This window comes from Hydra vulgaris, chromosome 02, assembly GCF_038396675.1.
Source record: "Hydra vulgaris chromosome 02, alternate assembly HydraT2T_AEP".
Taxonomy (NCBI): domain Eukaryota; kingdom Metazoa; phylum Cnidaria; class Hydrozoa; order Anthoathecata; family Hydridae; genus Hydra; species Hydra vulgaris.
Window position 1 is genome coordinate 8,035,586 of NC_088921.1, and position 26,915 is coordinate 8,062,500.

General features: G+C 25.9%; 1 protein-coding gene across 3 annotated transcripts in view; it reads right to left on the reverse strand.

The window, feature by feature from the left end:
- Positions 1-26,915, reverse strand: part of LOC136076705 (NACHT, LRR and PYD domains-containing protein 1 homolog) — a 71,568-nt gene that overhangs the window by 41,701 nt on the left and 2,952 nt on the right. The window contains exons 2-4 of one of the 3 annotated variants that reach the window (XM_065790069.1): positions 19,799-20,106; positions 11,313-11,360; positions 5,256-5,303 (exon numbers count right to left, since the gene is read on the reverse strand). Coding sequence is in view for 2 of the 3 variants with exons in the window: in XM_065790067.1 (XP_065646139.1) it covers positions 11,313-11,360; positions 19,799-20,093 (343 nt within the window). In the remaining variant the exon portion in view is untranslated. The remainder of the gene's footprint in view (positions 1-5,255; positions 5,304-11,312; positions 11,361-19,798; positions 20,107-26,915) is intronic. The other 2 variants (XM_065790067.1, XM_065790068.1) reach the window with 2 other exon arrangements.

The following is a 26,915-nucleotide window of genomic DNA, read 5'->3' on the forward strand; positions in this document are numbered from 1 at the left end:
GTGAGAAAAAAAATACTATTTATCATGCTGCTAAAGAATGTTCTGTTCCTAAAGAAACATTGAGATGAAGAATAAAACAACAAGAATTTAATACAAACAAACATGAAGGTCGAAAAAGTGTGCTGAGTGATAATGATGAAACTATGATTGTAGCTGCAGCGCAGTATTGTCAAAGATATGGTCTTCTATTAGATTCTCTTGACATTTGTAATTTAGTTGCTCAATTATGCACAACGTTGAGGATGAAAACTCCTTTTAAAAATGGAAATCCTGGGAAAGATTGGATAATTTCTTTTAAGAAGCGTCACGTTGATAAACTTCGATTACATAAACCTGAAATACTTACATTTTCAAGAGCTAAAAGTTTAGATGAATTTTTTACTATTTTATCTGATGTGATTCATAATAATAACATTGTACCAAGTAGTATATACAATCTTGACGAGACTGGGCTTTTTACAAATCACTTAACCAAGAGAGTGCTTGTACATCCAAAAAGCAAAGATGCTTATGAACTGGCTGCTTCTTCTAGTAAAGCTATGTACTCAGTGCTGTTCTGTGTGTCTGCAGATGGAAGATATCTTCCACTATTTGTTGTTTTTAAGGGAGAAGGCTATCTGTATTTTAAATGGGTAGAAAATGGACCACCAGGATGTGCTTTTGGGGCAACAGAAAGTGGATGGATGCAAGACTTTCTATTTGAAAATTGGTATTTTACTTGAATTTTATAATTTTTATTTTTTTCTTTTAACTTTTTTTTTCTTTCTCTTTTTTTATTAATGTATTTACACTGAATAGCCTTTGTTGCTCTAGAAGACGGTACAAATGATTCAATAGAAGTAAATACATTCTTTGTTTATGTTTGTCGAGCACTTCATACCATTTGTTGACCAAGATCAAAAACCATAAGATCAAAAACCTTTATGATGGTCCTGGCAGTCATTTAACATATGGTACTATAAAAGCCGCAATGGACAACCACATCCAAATTATTGTTGTTGAGAAACACAACAAAAAAATATTGATAAGACAGCTTTTACAGGATTAAAACAATTGTGTCAGACACTCTCTCCAGCAAATGCTATAGCAGGATTTCGTGGTACAGGTATCTCACCATTAAGTAAAGAAAAGATGAATAACAGGTATTGAATTTCTCAATCAATCACCTGAATGTTATAGCTCAAAATCTCCAAGATTACAAACACCAAGATCAGCTATGCGAGAAGCTTTAAGGTCAATTATATGTCCTAATGTATCTGCAGAAACAGCAGCAATAATTGAACAACAAAAACAAAAAACGAAGAGTGTACAAGCAAAATGTGGAGAACTCCTCACAAATGAGACAGTTAAACAACGGTTACTTGAGGAACAAAAAGTCAGAGAGGAAAAAAACCAAGTTAAAAAAAAAAGGAAAAAAAAACTATTACCTCTACTGAAGTATCAAAGAAATACCCAAAAAGATCTAAGAAGTGCCCAAAATAGCACGAATGTTACTATAAAAGTGTAGTGATCAAAAAGATAGTTATATTTTATAAAACACTTTATTAAAACATGATTTCTGTTTTAAATCATCATTTTTTTACTTTTTATTTGACCGAGTTTTTAATTTTTATTGTTGTGCCGTGTATGTGTGCACTTTCTTTTTCAATAAAAATAACTTAAGACTACTTTTTAAAATAAAACCTTGTATATATGCTATAAAAAAGGTGCATACATATAGAATGTATGTAAACCAAAACTACCAATATTTTATGTAGTCCCACATTACCCCACTACGTGGGGTAATGTGGGTCTATATAGGCATCTTCAAATAAAGGTTCCCAAGACTTATTGATAGTATTTTAAGTAATAGTTTTTTGTTGAATTTGTTTAGTAGGATGTCCAATCATGATTTTAAAACATCTTTTGTCAGAAAGTCGATACCTAAACATTGTTTTTTTTAACTTAAAGTCAGAAATAGCTAAATATAGGCTCAGATTACCCCACCCTGCCCTAATGAATTAGTAATCATTATCAAAAATTATAACGTAAAGAAAAAATAAAAATTATCAAAAAAAAAAACAATCTTCCAGCTCTACAAATGCACTTTCTTCTTTCTTTTTTAATTGATTATTTAATTTTTCTTACTTTTTCTTTTTATTTGCTTATTTCACTTTATTTTGTTCTTTGGTTTTATTTTATTTTTTTTTTTTATATTTAAGTTTATGAAGTGTTCATTTTTATTTTTTTTCTTAAATTTGAAGTTCTTTTATATATATATATATATATATATATATATATATATATATATATATATATATATATATATATATATATATATATATATAATATATATATATATATATATATATATATATATATATATATATATATATATAATATATGTATATATATATATAAATATATTTTCCTTTTTGAATGATTTTTTGCTTTAAGTTAATTTAGATGATCATTGATGAATGATTTGTGCTTATAAAATAGATAATAATTCCTTTTGTAAATAGTTTTGTTTTTTCTTTATATTTATCTCCACTTTTCTCTTTTACCGTTATAAAAATGCATCCGCCATTTGCGAAGACGTTAAAAGGAATAAAAAGCATTAATGGTTTTAAAGAAATCTCAATTTAAAGTTGATTCGATTTTACTATGCCTGTGATTAAAGGTGGAGTTGACACATTATACCAGGTTGTCAGATGTTACTTGTGTTGGCAAAAGAGTAACCAATCACCATTTACACTGTTTTAGAAGTTGAAGCATACAACACTTATATTTTATTCTTGTAAATTCACCTAATTTATAAAATATAGGGATTCACATGGAAGAACAAAATTTCAATGAAAGGGATTATCAAAAAGTCTTCTTAAAAAATGAAATGCAAATAACAACCTTCCCGTTATAGTTGCAATAGTAATATTTGCCAAATAATTCCAAAAAACTATCTATATAATCAAGCAATTTCAGAGAGGCACAAAAAAGATTCTTATTGTTGTAATGACCTTTAACATTATTGAATCCTTCCTTTCCAATCGTAGTATAAAAGTTGTTCTCGATGGACAGCACTCTTCTTCTTATTCTGTAACTTCAAGGGTTCCTCAAGGTTCTATCCTTGGCCCTATACTCTTTTTAATTTATATTAACGATCCTCCAGATATTTTCACATCTAAGGTGGCATTGTTTGCTGATGATACTACTATTTATTCTTGTCATGATAAGAAGCTAACACTCTCTGATTGCTTGGAGGGGGCATTTGAGCTTGAAAAAGATCTCACTTCTGCTAAAGCATGGGGCTCACAGTGGCTGCTGATAAGTGGCTCAGATAAAACACTTTTCAGCCAATCGTTATTGCAATAATTTAAATCAAATGTGTTGCAAAATTAGCATCTGCTAAGGTTGCAACTCTTTATTGAGCTTTACACTTTCTTACTTCGAATTCTATTTTCTATCTCTATAAATCTTAAATCCGTCCTTGTATGGAATACTGTTACCATATCTGGGGCGGATGTTCTAGTGATGCCCTTTCTCTTTTAAGCAAGGTGCAAAAATGCATTGTAAACATAGTTGGGCCTACTCTTTCAGCCAACCTCCAACCATTATCACATTGTTGTAATGTTGCTTCTTTTTCTTTTTTCTACAAATACTATAATGGGCGCTGCTCTAAAGAGCTAGCATCTCTTGTGCCATCTACAAAATTCATTATCGTGTTATTCATCATTCAATAAAGTCTCATCCTTTTTCTGTGACTGTTCCTAAGTGCTTCAAAAACTCTTATTTGTCCAGTTTTTCCCTCGAACATCAGGTGTTTGGAATTTGCTTCCTTCATCTTGCTTTCCTGATATATATAATTTGCTATCCTTTAAGTCGTCTGTCAATCGTTATCTTGCTCTACAATTTTCATCTTTTCTCTTCCAGTAACTTCCAACACTAATAGTGGTTGCTTGCAGTCTTGTTAGAAGCAAAGATGTTTAAAAAAAAAAAAAAAAAGCACACAATTGAATTTGAAAAGTTTTTATATTTCTGCATAAAAATATTTTAGGTTGGGGTAGTTTAATACCCCAACTTTTTTTTCCTGTCCTTTTAGGGTTAAACGCTGAATATTTTGATATTTTTTTAATAAATATTTAAAGCATGTAAATTTTTATTAAAAAGTTTTGATAGAGTAGTAGTTAAAAAAGTCATTAAAAAAACTCTATCATTATATTCTATCTATCTATATATATAAGAACTGTATTTATTTTCTGTTGAACAAAGTTATATCTATTTATTTTATCTTTATATATATATTAGAACTGTATTTTTTGTCTGTTGAAAAAAGTTAATTTCAATACACATTAATGATAGAATAAAGACTATAATCAATTTAATGTTATAACAATAATATCAATTTAATGTTATAACGTAATATGGGTTATGGTCGGTCTGTTATGTAATTAGTTTACTAATTATATAACAGACTGACCATAACCCATATTATGTTATAACTAATACCCTTTTAGAAAACCACCTTCAAATTGAAAAAAGTAATCCATCTGTTTTTTTTGTTACAAATTTATCTTTTCACTTAAATTTAAAAACATATTTTTAGGCTGAAAACAGATATTATTAAGGTGAAAACAAATAGAAGAAATTTTTATAATTAAAGATTTTTTAAAAATTATGTTAAATAAAACAAAATATATTTTTTATTGTAAATACAATTCTTTCTAAAAGCCCTAGCTTCAAAATACAAACTAAGGAAACTCAAACAAAGCCTCTGCATGGACAAATTGAGCATGATACTACCAATGACACAGTGAGGTCGTGGTCATATTTTTTTACTTTTAAACAAGATTAAAACAACTAATTTTTTTGTTTTGTTTTTAATATCATGTTTATAAGTAAAATCAAAATAAGGTATCACTTGATAAATGAATATAACAAATTTGTGTTATTCAATCAAGTAATTCTTAAGAGAGATTTCAGAAGTTTTGTAGTCACCAATGATAATGACCATTGAAAACCAATGATCACTTACATAAGCAACTGACAAAGTAGATAAAACTAATGATTGTAACATTATTTAAGGAATCTTAGCTAACATAATACTAAATTTAATTTACAGTATTCTTTTACAATGAAATAAAGTCATATCAACAATAATCACTGAAATATCTGTCTCTAAATCATCTGAAACATCCATCACCATTTCTAACATAATTTTAAGGCAAACAAAGGATACTTAATCCTGGTTGTTAATGTTAAATAAAACATAGAATTACCTTTCTTAGCAGAAAATTTTGTAGACTACACTCTTTTAGATGTAATTTCTGAAAATTACATCTAAAAGTCATCTTTAAAATTAAAAAATAATTTCATTTTTTCATTTTAAAAATTTCAAAATTATTTCATACTTTGTCATTTTGTGCAATTTAAAATTATCACATTACTATTTTAATTTAAGATTTTCATTTTAATTTCATTGTAAAAAGTATTTTTATGCTAAAAAAGGAAATAGAGGGCTAACATCCTATGGGGAGCATAGAGTATGGATCTGAAATAGGGACAAGAACAAATCCCTTGTTTTATTGGAGAGTTGCCTCATATAGAAAATGCTCAAAAAGGATTAGAAAACATTTAATAACAATTTGTACTTTGTTAACCTAATTTTAGTTTTTATTGAATATTTTTTGTAAGCATATTTGTTTCAGTATATTATTTTGTTATTTCGTATAAATTAATTATAAATAAAATACAATTTTTTTGTATATAACATGGAGTTCGAGCAAACAAAATGATACCGGAACTAAGACATCTTGAGTACGGAAAATTAGAAATTTTGGATATGACAACTTTAGAGACTCAGCAGCTAAGAGGTGACTTGATCCAGCAATTCAAGATATTTAAAGGTATCGAAAAGATTGATATTAAACAAAATCAAGCAATGAACTCTATTTGCTAATCAGGTCCAGCATCTAACATTAGAGGAGCTAAACATCGATTGAAACCTGAATTGGTTAGAAATTGTATGAAAGGACGATATTTTTTCAGCAATAGAGTCGTTTATGAATGGAAAAGTCTACTAGCAGAAGTCATTCAATCAATTACACTTAACAGCTTTAAATCAAACATGCAACCGGTCAATTTAAAAGCAATAGCAAACAAGACAAAAATCAAGAAAGCTTATTATTAACGCTTTTTTATTTAAAACTGAATAGTAATTAATATATACAGGTTTTCATAGATATTGTCTGGCAGATATTGTCAAGGACATTTGGATCAATTCGTGTCTAATCAATCCAAAAATATATTTTCAGAACCATGACATCTCAGATTTTGATGATTTTTGGAATACAAGCTTAATGAAGGAAAACTTCACCAAAATTTTAAAGTCTGACTCCTAAAAGCTTCAGAGATATCAATACTCAGTCCCAATCTCCTTTTTGATTGTTTTTATTAGCGCCATTTATTTTTAAAGGTAATTTTATAACACAAATAGCTTTAACTTAGGAAATACTTGCTTAAATATTACTAAAAATTTGTACCAATCTATTTTTTAGTAAGAGGAACTAAAAATGATGACAAAAACACTAAAAAATTTCAAGCTTCTAAATAAAATTTAATTTCAAAATGGTGTAATACTTTTTTAACGCCACCTACAAAAAAAGTTTATCTTGAGATACCTAAAAGATATGATTCTGAAATTTTTTCATAATGTTCTTTATGTAACAAACATAATACAAAAGAACTGCATAGTTTTTCTTTTTCGAATCTAATTTATTTGCATTGAAAAACTCTTGCAGTTTTTTTGTAACAAGGAATTTAATATATATAGAAACAAAAGAAAAAACTTCAAAATCATACCATTTAGGCATCTTAAGACATAAATGGTATAATTTTGATCTTAAGACATACATCTTAAGGTGCCTAAATGGAGCATCAGAAAACTTAATAAAAGTGCTACCCCATTTTGAAATTTTTTAGTAATTTAGCCATCATTTTTGAGTTCCTCTCCCTAAAAAACAAGTTACAAATTTTCAACACTATTGAGCAAGTATTTTATAAGTTAAAGCTAATTGGGTTATGCTATCAGCTTAAAAAATTAATGGCATGAAAAAAAATGATCAAAAAAGAGATTGGGACTGAGTATCCATATTTCTGATTTCGTTATTTATTTTTTTTATTATGAATCAAAGATTCATAATGAAAAAAGTTGAAGTTTTAAGATTTTATATTGCGTCTTTTGGTTAAAAAGTAATGCTGATTTAACAACATTTCGATTGACCATGGAAACTTCTTAGATTTACTTTAAAAGATATTTTTTATTTATTAGGTCAATTTAGACAAGATTAATAATATAATCTTGTATAAATTTGACTTGATGTTTTAAATAAAAGATGTTATTTAAAGTTTGTAATAAATTTGACGTTTTAAATAAAAAATATCTTAATACACTTATCAGGTAAAAACGATCAAAATTATTATTTAAAAAAATTTGAAAAAATTCATGTTTGGATTGGATTTATTAAATAGTAAATTAATTCCCTCATCCCCACTAGATCTAGGGTTAGTGGGTATGGTAATGTTTTTGTATATTTTTATTCCTAGGCTCTTCATAAAATATTTATGATGAATTGTGCAAAAAAAAAAATTCCACAATTAAACCTAGTATAAACGAATGAAAGTTAACTTGGCCCTAAAAACCCTGCATCTATCTTCATGTATCTGTGGTAAACATCAAAAAACCCGCACCTTTCTCCATGTATCTATAATAACCATAGTAAACATCAAAAACTAAAAAATTTGTTCTCTATATTTTCAAAAACACATTCAAAATTATATTTAAATAGAAACTTACATAATCAACTATAATTTTAACTTACATAATCAACTATAATTTTAAACTATTTACTAAATATAATATAACTATGGGATTGGTAACATTAATTTTTTACTGAAGCCCAAAAGATTAGTAACAAATATATAATGTTACTATTTTGATAACTTATATAGAATTAACTTTTTATATACTAATTTACTTCCAACAAGGCTGAAAGCCTTATCCAAGTTTTCTTAATATTTTATGCGGTACTTGCTAATGAAGTTTTTAAATTTGTTAGTTAACAATAACTAAAATTTATTAAATAACAGCCAGGCCCTTACCATGCGTTCAAAACCCAAAAAGATTTGCAATTATTATATTAAACAGTGTTATCTAAAAATCTTACATATAACAACTGCTTAACATTTTATTAATTTTTTAATTATTTCATTCCATAAATAAAAAAAGATGATGAAAAAAAAGATAAAAAGGGTTAATACTACATGTTGTAATACACATTAGGAATAAAACATATAGCATTATATATGTTAATAGTACATGTATTATTATATGCTAATAATATACGCTAAGTACTGTTTTTTCTTATGTTATGTGATTATTAACTATAAACGTTAAAAAAATAATTTTATAAGGTCATGTCCTTCTAGATCAATGACCAAACAATAACTGCTAAACCTTCAAGAGCTTTAATGATTCATCTGTACATCTATAATTCTGTATTATTTGTAATGTCTTTATATATGATTGCAGCATTACAACCTCCCACAATCTCTTACATGTACCAATTTAAGTCATGTTTGATGAATCCAGTACCAAGGCATTTAAAGATAATTGTCATCTACCATTAGTGGTACTGCTTGCATTTTTTTGAGTAAAAAAAATATTGATTTTTTTTAAAAAAGCCAATAAGGTAGATTAAAGGAAAATAATAGCTAAGCATTGAAACGCAGAAAGAATTCTTTCAAATATTCAGGTTTCCAACACATATTCAGTCCAATAGTGTCTATTTGAAACTATGTGTCATTTAAATTGTAACGCTACTAAACCAGAACAACAAAAAATAAAACTTACACAACTCAAAAAACTAATATTTGAAAAAAAACTTGTGCAAAAAAGTAATTTGACCGGAAGTAATAGACAAATAAAACATTTAAATAACCAATACCACAAAAATTCTGTTTGATAATTTTTTTAACGGTTTATGAAATCAAATGTGAGTTTAAAAACACAGTACAGAGCGACATTCAAAGAGTCTGTTGAATATTTGGTTTCTATTATCTAAAGTGTTATGTTTTGTGGTAGACCTGAGATTGCATAATGAGGCTGAAGGGATGATGGCAATGGAAATCTTGAAATGATGGTTTTATAAAAGCAGATAAAAGCTTAAACATGTTATTAGTTTACTGAGTTTATGCTGGAAACAAAGATATAGAACACCATTTAAAAAGTTCTGGAAAGAAAGCAAGTTACATTTTAAACAAATTTTAACAGACAAAATAATTAAAGTAGTTAAAAGTATTTTCCAGGAATAGCGGACCAAATGAATTTTCTTATTTGTGAGCATGAAAATTGTCTTCATACAGAAAATAAGTTTTAAATTTTAAGTAAACTACTGATCTAAGTGGCAAAGTGATAGGTGATAAAAAAAAGTGATATTGTTTGAAAAAGAAAATCTTGATCTATTATTAGAACTTAATACATAGTTGGTCAAGATTATAAGGGCACATCAACTATGCTTAAAGATAACATTGTTGAACTTAAAAAATAAAAATATTTCCTTTTATATTTTTAATAAGTTGATTGGATTTTTTTTTAGTTTTAAAACTTATTTTCATAAACTTGTTAACTTTAATTTTTCCTACAGTACTTGAAATTCCAAAAACTTCTACTGACAAATCAAAACAATACCTTCCTCAAATATTTGTTCTAAAAAACAGCAATGATTAACCATAATTACTAAAAGGGTTATATCCATTACTAAAAAAAGGTCACAATTTTATTGTTAAGTATAAAAAAATTTTTTTTAAAAGGTTTTGAGAGGATTTAGAAGTCTGTGTGTTTAAGTAGGCAATGATTAAAACAAAATTTGCTTTAAAATTTAGGGCAGAAAAAGTATGTTTGGTGCCAAAAAAATCCAAAAATAGTCTTTATAGATAAAAAAAAATTTCCTGTAAGTATTTCTGAAAAGTTAAGGGTAAAAATGAATTTAGCTATATTGAGGAACAAAAGCGTATAGTCCCCCTCCCACATTATCTCTGTTGATACATTTTCACTATTCACCCTCTCCCCCTCTTCTACCAAAAAATCAAGGATCCTTCACTTAGAATTGATAGGTTTAAACCTATTATTATATAAAAGCACAGCGAGGCAGATATCTTTTGGCAGCAATTAGTAACAATGCACTACTCCAAAAAGAAAATAGATTTGTACAATCAAAATGGCATCAAAACCATCCTGAAAGATGTAAATCCTTGAAACTGCACAAAGCAGCGTGTAATCAAAAGTTACTGGGTACTTGTAAAAGGAATCTTGTTGAAAAGCTTTGAATTAGTAAATGATAATGAAAAACTTAAGCAAAAATAGACAGCAAAATCAAAAAAAGTTATTAAAGCAAAATCATAGCAATAACAGCACTTACTCTCAAAAAAATTTAACTAGTTTCTAAGCATCTTTTAAAATATGTACCGAATTGTCAAGAACAAACTTTCAACAAAGATCTAAAAAACCTGTTTGATAAAGCTAGTGTAAATGCTGTAACTGTAATTACAAGCAATGAAGACAAGGATTTTCTTCTTGCACAGAGAAACTGGTAGAATAGGAATAATGGAATCAATGGACATGATCCTAGCTGCTAAAAAAGCACAATTTGAGCAAAGAAATTTTTCTATTCAAATTTTTCTATTCCCTCTTCCACATTATCTCTGTTGATACATTTTCACTATTCACCCCCTCCCCCTCTTCTACCAAAAATTCTTTTTGAATTGGTGTTTGAATGACCTGTTCGTCTTTCTTCAAATTTTATGTTTTAAAGAAGAAAATCAAACAAATAGTTATACTATGTTTATAAGAAAAATCAAAATAATGTAACACTTGATATATGATTATAACAAACTTTATAAAATTTAAATATATAACTAACAAATTAATATTTTTAGTTAATAAGAAAAACAAGTTTTTGTTACTTAAATAGTTTTAAAGCAACGAATGATAGTATTCTTCCACAATAATAGTAAAGCAACAATGTACACTTTACCTATGTTTTACGTTTGCAACAATAGCAACAATGTATAATATAATGACAAAAGCTACATGTAAAAAAGTACTTATATTGTTTTAAAAATCATGCTAAAAATAAATAATCACTGATATAAAATCTGTCACCATTTCTATAGTACTTTTTAAGTAAACAAAGCATGCTGAAACTCAATTGTAAACAATCATTTTGGAAATTTTAGTAAATTATGAGTTTTTTAAATAAAATGAACATTACAATTACCTTGATTGACAGAAACTCTGTAAGCACTTTCTGGTAAACTTGAATTTTCTAAATGATATATAGAAATATTTACCTAACAAACAAAAACTTTCAAATAGAAAAAAAAGAAGAAGATAAAAGACAGAGACTATTGGACCTAAAGGCACTATCTACAATGTTAAATTCATATTTTAGATAAAGAAGGCATTTAAAGAAAATGCATCAACAAAAAATGTTGGGATATTGTATTTCCAAAGTCATTTAAACCTAAATAGCATTTTATAGATAGTTCTTTTGAAGATCCTGCAGAATTTATGAGAGAACTATCCAGGAACACAAAAGTTAGTCCACAGACCATAGGAGGAAAAATATCTTTTTTGTAAGTAAATGAACACAAAAACTTAAAAAAAGAACAATGGCAATACAATGAAGCCCTTATTTTGAATTTGATTAGTTCGAATTCAAATGAAGCTGTGTAATTTTCTTAATATTACATATTATTTATTTAACAAACTAATATAACAATATAAATAAGTTACATAAAAAATAAAAATAAATAAATTTTGAACAAAATAATATCAAACAAAACAATTTACTTAATAATATGATATGTGGTAACAAAGTTGTTCAAAAAACAATTTTTTTTAATAGTTTATTTAGTTATTAATAATTAATATTAATTAAATAAGTTACAGTTTTGCACAAAATAATAATGAAACCTAAGAAATATAACTGCTAAGGTTGTAATAAATGTGAAGTAAGAATAAGAAAATTAAAATTCTACATCTACATTTAGTAGCATTTAGTATGGCATTATAAACTGAGTTAAATGATGTGGCCAACAAAATATTAACAAAACAATGTTTTTAAACTATTTACTAAATAAAATATACTATGGTAATAGTAATGTTAATTTTTTACTGAAGCCTGAATAATTCAGTAACAAATATATAATGTTACTATTTTGATAACTATATTTTTTAATATATACTACGCGACTGAGGCTTTTCCAGAATTAATTTAAACTACTAAAAAAATTAAATTTTTTATATACTAATTCACTTTCAACAAAGCTGAAAACCTTATCCAAGTTTTCTTAATATTTTATGAGGTACTGGTAATACTGAAGTTTTTAAATTTGTTAGTTAACAACAACTAATATTTAATAAATAAAAGCCAGGCTCTTATCATGCATTCAAAACCCAAAAAGATTTGCAATAATTATATTAACAAAAGTTCGTTATCTAAAAATTTTACATGTAACAAGTGCTTAACATTTTTTTAATCATTTCATTTCATAAATAAAATAAAGATGCGTTAATACTACATGTTGTAATACACATTAGGTACATTATAACATATAGTATTATATATGTTAATAGTATATGTTATATTATTATTATATGCTAATATAATAATATGTTAAATACATTTTTTCTCATTTTATGCGATTATTAACTAAAAAATTAAAAAAAATAATTTTATAAGGTAATAAATAACCCCTAAAGAAATCTAGATTTTTAATTACAATTTTTACCAAAAAAAACCTTCTAGAGCTTCAATGATTCACTTTGTACATCTATAATTCTGTTTTATATGTAGATCTTTATATCTGATTGCAGCATTACAAAGCTGATTGAACCAGCTGACAACCTCTCACAATCTCTTACATGTACCTATTCAAGTAATGTTTGAAGTTCCAGTACGAAGGCATTTAAAGATTATTGTCATCTACCATTAGTGCTTGCATTTTTTGGGGTGACAGAAATATTGAGTTTATTTTAAAAAAAGCCAATGAGGTGGATTAAAAGAAACTGACAGCTAAGCATTGAGACACAAAAATTCAGGTTTCTAACACGTCTTCGGTCCAATAGTGTCTATTTGAAACTATGTGTCATTTGTGTTTTATTTGTGAATAAAATTGAGTGAAAATTGTAATGCTACTAAACCAGAACAGCAAAAAATAAAATTTACAAAACTAATATTTGAAAAAAAATTTAAGCAAAAAAGTTAATTGACAGGAAATAATGGACAAACAAAACATTTAAATAACCAATACCACAAAACGTCTGTTTATTAATTCTTTTTTACGGTTTGAGAAATCAGATATGAGTTTAAAAATACAGTACAATGCTACATTCAAAGAGTCTGTTGAATATTTGGCTTCTATTATCAAAAGCGATATGCTTCGTGGTAGACCAGGGATTGCATAATGAGCCAGAAGGGATGATGGCAATAGAAGTCTTGAAATAATGGTTTTATAAAAGCAGAAAATGCTTAAACATGTTATTAGTTTACTGAGTTTATGCTGGAAACAAAGATATAGAACACCATTTGAAAAGCTCTGGAAAGAAAGTATTCTAAACAAAATAATTAAACTAGTTAAAAAATATTTTTCAGCGTATATATATATATATATATATATATATATATATATATATATATATATATATATATATATATATATATATATATATATATATATATATATATATATCTATATATATATATATATATATATATATATATATATATATATATATATATATATATATATATATATATATATATATATATATCTATATATATATCTACATATATATATACATGTATATATATATATATATATATATATATATATAAAAATATATATAAATGTATATATATATATAAGTATATATATATATACTCTTCTTAAAGAACAGAGCAATAATACATTAGTAAAAAACACTTATCTAACTTTTATCTTCGACTTGAAGTTTCACCATTGCTGGATCAATGCTGGATTGAACTCTTCCTGATGATCCAGCAATGGTGAAACTTCAAGTCGAAGATAAAAGTTAGATAAGTGTTTTTTACTAATTTATATATGTATATATATATATATATATATATATATATATATATATATATATATATATATATATATATATATATATATATATATATATATATATATATATATATATATATATATATATATACTTGTAACAACAACAAAAAAGTAATGACAAAAAATGCTATGGAGTGTCCGTTTTGATAACATTAAGGTTCTTTATAAGAAATTTATTTTCATGGCGAGCTTAGTTCGTTTGTTAAGAAAATTTAATGGTGATGTAATAATGTGGTATTTTTCTGTCAAGCATAAATTGCAAAATTTACCACCTGGTTTGAATGGCTTCGCTTGACCGAAAATATACCATTTTAGTAAAGGTTCGAAAGCTTTAATTTTGCATTCCCACACAAATTTGAAAAGTTCAGTGGAGTTTGCCTTACTTTCATAAACAAAAGAGTTTCTATGTTTATACTACCTGTCTTTGAATTTTCTTGGTAAGGCCAATGTAATAATATCCTTTTTCTTCTTGGTGAGTTTTTACGTTGCAAATATAAATAAGATTTTTTGTAAGGCATTTTCCATTGAGTGGGCATTAGGTGGTTGGTCGACAATTGCTTAATTAATTGTCATTTTCATGAGAATTAAATAATATACTTTTATTATGAGAAATAATAATATTCTTGATGTTAAGATGGCACCTATAACTAACCTTCAAGTTGTTTCAGTTAAAAAGTTTGTGAAGTTTGTGGCCTTTAGGGAAACATTTATCAATTGTACTCAAAAATGTTTTTGCTACGCTTGTTATGGCGTTGAGCGGTGGGTTAAACCAGTCAATGCTTTCTTTACTCATGCAGTTTACAGTTTTTAAAATCTCATTTTCCGCATTAGGTCGGCAGAAGAAATGTAAAACAAAGGTTTGACTATAAAACATAGAAACAAGTTCGACAATTCTTAAACACCTCAAACACTTCTAGGTTGGCATTGTCGAATGCCGACCCTAATTCCGAGGATTGATATATATGTGTGTATATATATATATATATATATATATATATATATATATATATATATATATATATATATATATATATATATATATACATATATATATATATATATATATATATATATATATATATATATATCTATATATATATATATATGTATATATATATGTATATATATATATATATATATATATATATATATATATATATATATATATATATATATATATATATATATATATATATATGTAACATACTGACTACGGAAAAAAACACATACTGAATCTTTTTAGTCCCTGTGTAATAAAGTATATATAAATAAATATAACAAGCAGGAAGTAATCCATTGGTAATAAGGGTGGTAGCCCTCCTATGGTAGAATACTGGAATTAATACAATTGATAGGGATAATATGGCAGCAGCTGATATCAATCTACCTGTTCACAGTGAAATTTTGTGTTTTCTGAAAAGCAGAGTAGATATTTTAACAATGGATGACAATGTGAAAATAACATGTGGTTTTTACCTTAAAGAGGAAACTAAATGATTAAATAAATTGAAATGAGATTGATATTGCCTGAGAAAAACAGATTGAAAACAAAAGGTGCTGAAAAATCAAAAAAAAAAGTCAAAAATATTCTTAAGGTTTTGCGGGATCACTTTAATAAACTACCCATTTTTTATGCATGCGACCTGTTAAGGTTGCCTTCAGTTGGTACAGAACATATTGATGTAGATGCACTTATACAGGAGGTAGCATATCTTAGAGCCGAAATGAGGCAACTTGTTCAGATAAAAAATGATCTATTGAACATGAAAAACGCACTTGATCATCTAGTTGCTGTCGAAACTAATCGAGAAAAGCACAATCTATGTCTTGACAGACCAGGCGCCACGAAACATTATGACTTTCCACCGTTGAGGAATGGATCTTCACAAACTCTTAGCTCTGAGATCTGTCAAAAAAGAAATACCAAGGAAGCAGAATCAACAACAACCAGCACAAAGTATTACACAACCAAAACAATCAAAAGCCTATTTTTTGAGATCATCAGTGACTAATATGCGATTGAAATCTATAGCAAAAGTTAGCAAACAAACTGTCCATATGTTTGTGTTGCGTCTTGAATCCACTACTACGGAGGACGAAGTTATAGAAGGCACTAATGATATTTTGTAAATTAAAAATAATAAATCAGTTAAATGTCAAAATCAAAAAACAAAGCACGATGGATATTCTTTCTATGTTGCTGTTAGTGTCGATTCTCTCAATATGAAGAGTACAATTGATAGTCTTATGGAAGTTTGGCCAAAGGAGTTATAAGTGTGAATATATTTTTAACCTAGAAATGCCTACCAATTATAAATCATTGTCTTTTTGTTTATTCAATTGCTGATCTTTAAAGAATCGTTTATTTTAAATTAAAAATTTGTGTATATCATATGACTTTGTGTTATTACAGATACAGTATACACTATTATTGCAGGTGATTTTGATTGTCATGAAGGGTCAAGATTTTATGACAAGCTCTTAAATCTTACTGCTGAAAATAATCTGGTTAAATCTGATATAAACAGGTTAAATAATGCTTTTACCTATATCAGTGTTGATAATAAGAATACTTCTTGGCTAGATCATTTCTTATGTAGCCATGTTGTAGATAAATTAATAGCAAATGTTTCAGTATTAACAGAAGTCATTGCATCAGACCATATGCCATTAATTTTTTCAATTTTATGCTCAGTAAATAGCAAAGCTCCTACAATAGAAAGTAATTCTTCTTTCAAAATGTCGCCTAGTAAGCCAGATTGGCAAGCTTGTGACTATTCAATTTTAACTCAATATGAACAAAGGGTGGATTACTTACTTCAAAGAGTAAAAGTACCTTATAGTATATTTAATTGTTTTGTATTTCGTGAATATATTGCTTCAGAAATTAATCTTTTTTACAATAACATTGTAAAATGCATGCAATCTGCTGTGGCTGCCGTGATACCTCATAGGGGTTTAAAAGTAAATTCAGAATTTAATGTTCCTGAATGGAATGACTATGTTGCAGATAAACATGAGTTAGCCAGGGATGCATTCAAACAATGGGTAATTGATGGAAAACCTAAACATGGTTCATGGAAACATCTTCGAAAAAACTTGGGCAGTATTTAAATTTGCTTCTAGACATTGTAAAAGTCATACTGAGTAAATTAAAGCTGACAGATGTGCACAGAATATCAATAATGGTGATCCTTTAAAGTTTTGGAACAGTGTGTATGAAATTAGTAATGAAAGGCAACCAATCATATTGCTAGTATTAGTGGAGTTACTGGTGACAAGGACATCGCCACTATGTGGAAGAAACATTTTCAAGCACTATATAATTCACTTAATGACAACCAGCATAGAATACAGTTTGAACAGAAAGTGCATTCTTCATTGCTAGACATACCTGTTAGCGTTACTATTATAGATGTTACTAATGGTTTGCATAAGCAAACCATTAGTAACATCTATAATAGTAACGCTAACAGAAAACCTGCTGGGCCAAATGATTTGCTTATGGAATCATTTATATATGGAGGACTGTCTCTCTATCTAAGTATTTTTTTAATTTATGCTTATTGTATGGACATTTGCCATCAACATTTTGTGAAGCCACGATAATACCTTTAGTAAAATCTAAAACTGGAGACTAAACAGATGTAAATAATTACAAAGCAATTACAATCTCTCCCGCTTGTTCTAAAATATTTGACAGAATTTTATTAGAAAGAATCGAATCTCATGAGAATGCTGATGATTTTCAGTTTGGTTTCAAGAAAAATCGTTCCATCTTGTACATATTTAAAAAAGACAGTTGAATACTATATTTCTAGAGGAAGCCATGTATTCACATGCTTTATAGATTTCAACAAAAATTTTGATAGCGTTATTGATTGGAAACTGTTTTCTAAATTAATGGATCAGGGAATTGCCAAGAATATTGTCTGTCTACTTGCATCTTGGTACAAGAATCAAACTATGTTTGTCAGATGTCAGAAAATAAACTCTGATAGCATTAAAATAAGCAATGGTGTACGACAAGGTGGAATTCTTTCACCGTTCATATTTTATATAAGAATTATATAAATATTCTTGTTCATATTTTATATAAGAACACAGATTTTCAATATTACAAATATGCATATTGGATGTAACATAGTTACATCCAAAAAAATTTTTAATTTTATTCACACTACAATAGAGAAGGTCTAATTTTTTTTTTTTTTTTTTTTCGGTAACATAAATTTTGATTAATTAGCGCATATAAGTGATTATTTAGTAGTAAATTACAAAAAAATATAAATTATACAAATTAAAAATATAAAATAAACTATATAATATATAAATTATATATAATACCACAATTATAAAACAAAAATTAGTTAAAAATTAGCTGGAACAGTAGTTTTGAGATTTTTTTGGAGTAAATTTTAATTTTAAAGCTCTCTTGATAATTTTGGCATTAACGACATAAGATGGCAAGTTAGGAATCGTCCATAAAGTATGCATGCTCGGATGCAGGAGGAAGGGTCTTCAAATGGTGTATATAAGAGATGGGGGCAGGAGTCAATTATAAAAGTAAGGAGACACTAAATTAAAAAATATCATAAAATATTGGGTATGTAGATTAAAAGCGTAGATACTTTTAGGGAGGTGGAGGGTACCCAAAAAAGCATATGTAAAAATGAAGGGGAGGGGGGAGGTTGAAATAAAAGCGCATGTACTTTATGGACGACCCTTGTTCCAAATATTACCAACCTATTAATTATTATTTAGTTTTAAGAAACTTTATATATTTAGGCAAACTTAATTAGCACAAATTAATCAGCATTATTTTGTATAAAAACAATTCAGTGCAATTTCAATTTAGAGATTAAATTGACAATAAACTTAAAATAAAATATCTTATTAATAAAATATTTTCTTCAAAATAAATCATGCATTTTTTAAACTATTATGACAAAAAATAATTTATATATTTAAAAGGAATTTATATATTTAATTCCTTTAGATAAAACTTAAAACACTTTATTTTCTTTAACTAATTTTTATCAACAACAAAAAAATTATTAAACAGTTTCTTTAACAAAAAAATCTATTAGTTTACAATTGCGGTTAAATGCTTTTACTAACGACATTATTTCTTCTGAATAAACATCACGTTAAGGACATTAAAAGATAATTTAAATAGACTAAAAGATAAAAGTTTTTGCGTAGCGCAAAACTGTTGAACGCGTAGGCAAATCGCTTTTTCGCAGGCAAAATGCGAGTTGCGCAATGCTTCTTAACAAAGCCTGATATTTAGTCTAAAAAACAAAAAATTCTAATGACTTTTTAAGTATTAAAAAAAGAGTTTAACCTACCATAACTCAAGAACTACAAATAATTGGAAAAAAAAAATTACAGGCTTTTTTTTTACCCTAATAGCGTTACTATATAAAAAATTGGGTGTGATTGAAGTATAACCTTTGAGTATTACCTGGTTTTTTGGAAAAAGGCTCTTCAAAAGAAAAAACTTATTTTAAATTATCATATAAAAGTTATAATAAATATAAAAACCTCAGCAAGCATCCAAATTAATTTGCTTCAAAGTATTATTAAATTAAAATGATTTAAAAACAATTACTTATTAATTCATCTATTTTTCTTATTAGATCCATTCTCCTCATGTTCTTTAAAGCTGTTTTTAACTCCTCAAGTGTTGGATTTTCATTAATTTGCATCCACTTTGTTAGTATTGAATAGGCTTTTTCATTAGTTTCAGTAACATCATGATCAATAATGTCAATATAGGTTTCTTCTATATTTAAATAACGTCCAAGAATTCTCCAATCTACTCCAACGCTTTCACTAAATTTTAACTTAAACACTTGACTATGAAGAATGTTATCTTTTTTTGGATAAGAAAAAAACTGTCCCATTTTGATGTTTCTACTAAAAAGACATACATGTTTATAAACATATATATATATATATATATATATATATATATATATATATATATATATATATATATATATATATATATATATATATATATATATACATATATATACATGTATATACATACATATATTGAAAAAAAAAACTTTTTTCTATGGTACTTCAAGTTTCATCCCTATACGGTTATCATCAGCCATTGAATACAAAATCAAAATCTAAAAATCTTCTAAAAATTACAAAACACTGTAATTTTTAGCAGGTTTTAAATTACTAAAAGACATAATTGATAGCACCAAAGAAAAAACAAAAGATTAGCTAATCACCGGTGTCAAAAAAAGATAAGTGGAATTTATTCTTGTGTATGCATTTTGAAATCAAATCATTTCATTTATTTAACGAAATGAGTTGATTTCGAAAGGAATTTTTTGTATAAGCAAAGATTGCAAATTTTTGACAAAAAGTAAAAAGTATGCAACATTTCACAATTTTCCACTTAATTAAGGGCGTAAACATTTTCTCTTTTATGTCCCAATTTTCTTTAGACAACTCTGTATCAATTTTAAATTTATTAATGTTAAAAGATTTTAGGTGATTAGCATACCGAATTTGAATGGAGTTTCACATTAGCCAAGTTACATACTTTTTCTTTGTAGTCAGGTTTATTTGACAACACAGTGGCTTGATAAACAATGTTCTTCAACAAGCTTTAATTGTTCATGGGGCAGATGGATTTGTTGGCACATTTGCAATTTTTTTTTAAATTGAAAGTTACATCAAGGAAGTTAATTGATTTAAGATTTGTTTTTATGTCTATTTGAAATCCAACGTCTTTAAACTTTTGGATTATGTTTTTTCGAATATTTCCAAATATTTCGAATATTTCCAAATATTTCCGAATATTTACTTGAATATTTACTCGAATATTTCCAAAAGATGCCCACTATGTCTGTATGAGAAATTTACTATTATATTATTTCCAAAACCTGAAGAACTGTTAAATAAGAGAACCAAAATTATATCAAAGTGCCCCCACAAAAATAAATTCTTATTAAAAAATTACAGAGCTCGCTACAAACCTGACTAATAACTAAAAATAAAAATAACTATACTAATCTACTCCATATATCTCTAGGCTAACTAATAAATTACTCACATACACAGCTTTTGTAACACATTTCATAATATTATATATATTTTTATATCAATTTTAATTCTTATTTTATTATTTTTTAATACGCAAATAATAAACATTAACAGATAAAAAATATTTTAAACAACATTAAGCATATAACTATTTCACAATTATTAGTTAACTAAAAACAAATTAATAATATTATTAACCTAACTACTAATCAATTTTCATCCCGTAATGATCCAAAATACAAATATAAACCGTAACATCCATTAAACAAATCATAGCGAAATTAAACTTTTACTACTTGCCTGATGATTGTGATAACACATGAAACTCAGAGTTGCAATATTAAATTTTATTATAGACATTAGCATTTAGCTAATTCCGGGTACTGCGGGTAACAGTAACATATATACTATATACCTCTAGTTTATCTATTGAACACTCTTTTAAGTATACAATATTATACTAGATAATATTAAGATATTTTCTTTATTCATATATACACTTACATATATATATATATATATATATATATATATATATATATATATATATATATATATATATATATATATATATATATATATATATATATATATATATATATATATATATATATGTATATATAACCCTTGGAATTAGGAAAAATGAGGTCGGCAAATCTTTTGGAGGTCGGCAAAAATTATTTGATTCAAAGGTCTTACCATAAAACATAAAAATGAAGTCAGCAATTTTTTGCCGACCTCAAACACTTTCAGGTCGGTAGTTAGGTCCGCATTGCCAAATGCCGACCCTAATTCCGAGGGTTGTATATATATATATATATATATATATATATATATATATATATATATATATATATATATATATATATATATATATATAATATACATAGTATATATAAAAATCATTAGAAATAATTTGTTACTTTATATAAATGCCTTTCAATAATAGAAACATAAGTAAAGATCTAAGTTCTAATAACATTCAAAAAAATTTTATTCTGTTTTTCTTCTCAACAAAATCTTTCTTCTTTTCCAGCGTATAAACTTTAATAATTCTTATATAAAGTTTATTAAAGAGACAACCATTGTTTAAAGTCATCGCTTATAAAAATTTTTTTTTTAAACTACGTTTATTTTAAAAAAATCTTATATAATTAAATGATATGAATAAAAATTTATAAAACTTTTATTGATACTTTAGTTAAATCATTAGTTACTTTATTTAAAAGTAACTAATGATAGTTTATTTAAAAGTAATTTTATTTAAACAAAATAATATTATCAAATAATATTCTTGTTTTATAAATAAACTTTTAATTTGAATTTTTATTCCTTATGATGAGACACAATATTTAGACAATGAGACTATTTAGTCAGAATTCTTCTTCAGTCTTTATACTTCATTTTGTTTAACTTAATTATTTAACAAATATTTTTATTTATTTGCAGTCTTATAACTGTTAATAACAGTGTTAAGTTATATTTTATAACTTGTATAATTTTTACTATCAATTTTTTACTACTTTAGACCAATTACAATGCTGGTGTTTAATTATATTACTTTCATTTTTACCTTTTGATAGACTTATCAAGAGGGCTTCTGCTTGTCTTATTGCAGTAGAAGATGTCTTGAATCTTTAATATGAGAGATATTTCACCCTTTCAATTACTGAGACACTAAAGGAAGAGGCAGCAAGTACAATGCATAACAATATAGATAGTGAAGAGTAATGGGTATTCTTAGTGATGCCAAAGGAAGATCACCTAATGCAAGAATGGGTTATATATCATGCAAATTAAGATAAAAAAAATTGAACTTTAGATTATCTTGATAGCCTAAATAATTTGTCTAAGAAAAGTTACTTATGTGGTCGATTCACATGGCTTGCAAAAAAAGAAAGATGAATCAACTGAACCATACTGAATAGAGAGCAGAGATTTCAGAAAGACAGACATGCAAAAGGCAAAAAATAGATGTAAAAGAAAAAAGAAAGTTAGAGAGTACTATCTTTAAATGAAATAAAGCAAGTACTCTCTTTAAATGAAATAAAGCATGTACTATCTTTAAATGAAATAAAGAATTTTTATTAACACTTTGACAATTTAGAATGATCTGACTAATATGGTTTGACTTTACTGATGATCTGATATGAATTACTTACCCTAAAATAATTGTTGGTAGAAAACTCTGCCATATATGGTTTGATTCTGATAATACCAAGTAAGTCATGTATGAATGTAAAATCATGTATATGTAAGAGTAGAAAAAGTAAACAAAAGAAAAGCAGATTTATACTTTTTCCTACTGGAAAAAAGATCTGACTGATAATGTGCTTTAAAATAATGATAATGTGCTTTAAAAGTAATAGTAAAATAAGTACTGTGTGTGTAAATTGGGTAAAATATTATGGTTATAAAATTAAAAAATAAAGTTATATGGTTTATAAAAGTAGATTATCTGCGCGCACACACACACACAAAAACACTGATTTATATATATATATATATATATATATATATATATATATATATATATATATATATATATATATATATATATATATATGTATATATTAGGTACGTGGAAATCGCGATTTACGGAACCGATTTTTATGCTAAAATTTTGGTTCTCGTTTTTTTAACTCTTTTTTTAGGCAGCGTGAGACAGACGTAGTTTTTTGGAGTTTCTTTTTAGAAACATATATACACATAGATACTTTTTGGAAAGAAGAAAAGCTAATCTTGATTTTTTAAATACTTTTATGCATGGTTACTAACTTTTTTATTGGATATTTTGCTCCTGAATATTAGGTTGATGTTCTCTCATGAATTTGTGGTCGAAGAAATGTAGAGTCCACCTTTTTTATTATTAAAATAGTTTGCTTCATGCATTTTCTATGCACATGCCAAATTTCAACGAAAAAAAATTATAAGCAATTAATTTAGTGTTATACCAAGTATACCACTTTTTTCAGGTAGCCTTAGGCAAACGGTTTTTTGATGTGGTTCTTTTTAGAAACATATTTAAACCATAACGACTTTTGAAAAGAAGAAAAGTTTGGCTTGATTTTTATATAAATATTGTGTATCGCTACCATACTTTTTTATGGAGTATTTTGCTGAGAATTTTGCATGAAAATTTGGTTGATGTTGTCACTTGGATTTGTAGTCGAAGAAATGTAGAGTCCGCTTTTTTTATAATTAAAATAGTTTGCTTTATGCATTTTCTATGAACATGCCAAATTTCAACGAAAAATAATTATAAGCAATTAGTCTAATTAGTGTTGGACTTTAGGTACCTAATTTCGGTTTTTCTGTTTGTTTATTTTTTAGTAAGCGAAATCCGGGTGGGGCCGAAATCCGGATAAGGGGGCGATTCAAATAAAAATCTTATTTTAAATTATTTTAATTTATATTATTAGATTTAATTTAATATAGACAAGCTTAATAAAACTGTTTTAGATGCACTAACAGATAGTAAGTTCAATTTTTTTTATTCATGATAATAGTATTAATAACTATTTTCAAATCCAAAATATAATGATTAATGTAAAAAGCTTTTTATGTAACATATAAAAAAAAATTAATGTTTCAGATTAAAACTGTTGGTATTCAATTGCAACAGTTTTAATATTTTAAAACACTAACATTTAATATTTTAAAAACACTAAGAAGTTTTTTGTTAAGATTAAATTAATGAAGTATGTAATATACTTATTTATATGTGGTTTATAATAGCCTATTAAACTATTGAATTGATTGTTAACTGTTAGTACCAGTTGACAATTTTATTAAGATATCACATATAAATAAAAATATTTCATCCTTCATTAGTTTAATCTTAACAAAAAACCTCTTCGTGTTTTTAAAATATAACAAAAGATATCATTATTATTGTCTTTTATTATTTTTGGATTATATACTTCTTTATCTTTGGATTATTGTTTAAATCAGTATACAAGCATGTCTAATATTTATTTCTTTTTTAGATCTTTCCTGGCTTTTTGTAGATTTTTTGAGATTTCATTAGTATAAATCACATAAATTTTGGGTTTATTCATTAAAAAAACATTAACATAATCACAAAGAGAAAATAGTATACAATAAGTTAATGTTAGTAAACATTTATAATATCTTTCTAATATAGAAACACTTAAAAAACTTAAGTTAATGTTTTTTACTTATTGTATACTATCTTTATCTGTGTTTATTGTTTACATAAGTTTATAACTATTCCTAATGTTATCTTGTTGCTTATAAATATATTATCTTTATATTTTAATAGTTATATTTCCATTGTTTATTTTCATTTCGTTAGTATAGTTGTTGCACCTTAAGCAGAACAGCTTTGACGATTGTTACATTTGTAACTTACTGTTAAAAATTTCAAATTATTTTGTGTACAACTTTTTTTGTTACTTTTAGTCGAATCTACACAGCATATCGCTGGTAAGTTTGTATCAGTTTGTATATGTTAATGATTATAGAAATTGCTAAAACTTTTTAATCTGTGAATAGATTTTAAAGATTACTAATTTCAAAGTCATTATTTGCAATATTTATTTTTTATTACAAATTTTGAATTTTAATTACATCTTTGTCTTCAACGAATCGTAAGTTTACCAATTATTACTTTTTAATATGTGTATATATTTTTGACGACTGAAATATAAATTTTTTATTAAGTATTTTTTAACCTCAGTTCTTTCTACATCTGCTATAAATGGTATGTTTACAAATTTTTACTTTTTAATATGTTTATGCATATCTTGGCAGTTACAGCATTTATTTTTAATTACAACTTTGAAATCATTAGTTACATCTTCAGTGACTACTATGACTATTAAGTTTAAAAACTATTATTTGCAAACATGTACACACCTTTCTTATCAATTACAAATTTTTATAAAAACTTTTTTTATCTTTAGTTCCATGTACACAACCTTCTGCTTGTAAATTTATGATTTAGAAATGTTTCTGAATGATTATTGAATTTATGTTTCTATTTATATACACTATTTAATGCATTAGTATTGTGTTATCCCTCAAAGTGCAGTGGAACAAAATTTTTACTCTCATTAACATTTTTTAAGCTATCATTGATTAATATGTTGCTCATATTATTTATTCAGTCTATCACTTTCACAATTAATTGTTTTATATTAAATTTTATGTAAAATTGTTTTATATTAAATTTTATATAAAATTGTTTTATATTAAATTGTTTTATATTAAATTGTTTTATATTAAATTGTTTTATATTACATTTTAAAGCAGAACAGCTTTGACGATTGTTAAATTTGCAACTTACTGTTGACAATTTCAAATTATTTTGTGTACAATTTTTTTGTTATTTTTAGTCGAATCTACACAGCCTATCACTGGTAAGTTTGTATCAGTTTGTATATGTTAATGATTTTAGAATATAGAATATTTCAAATATCAATAAATGTGAAGAGTATTTTGCATACTTATTTACTATTCTTGTTTTAGTTTATTTAAACTGTTTGTTTGACTTTGTTGATAGTTATTTGATTTTAAATTAGTTTACCTTATGTTTACAGTTCCTAAAAATTATATTTGCATTATTGATGTCGAAATAATAGTTTATTTTTTTACATTATTAATAATGTTATTAATTTCTAATAAATTATTAT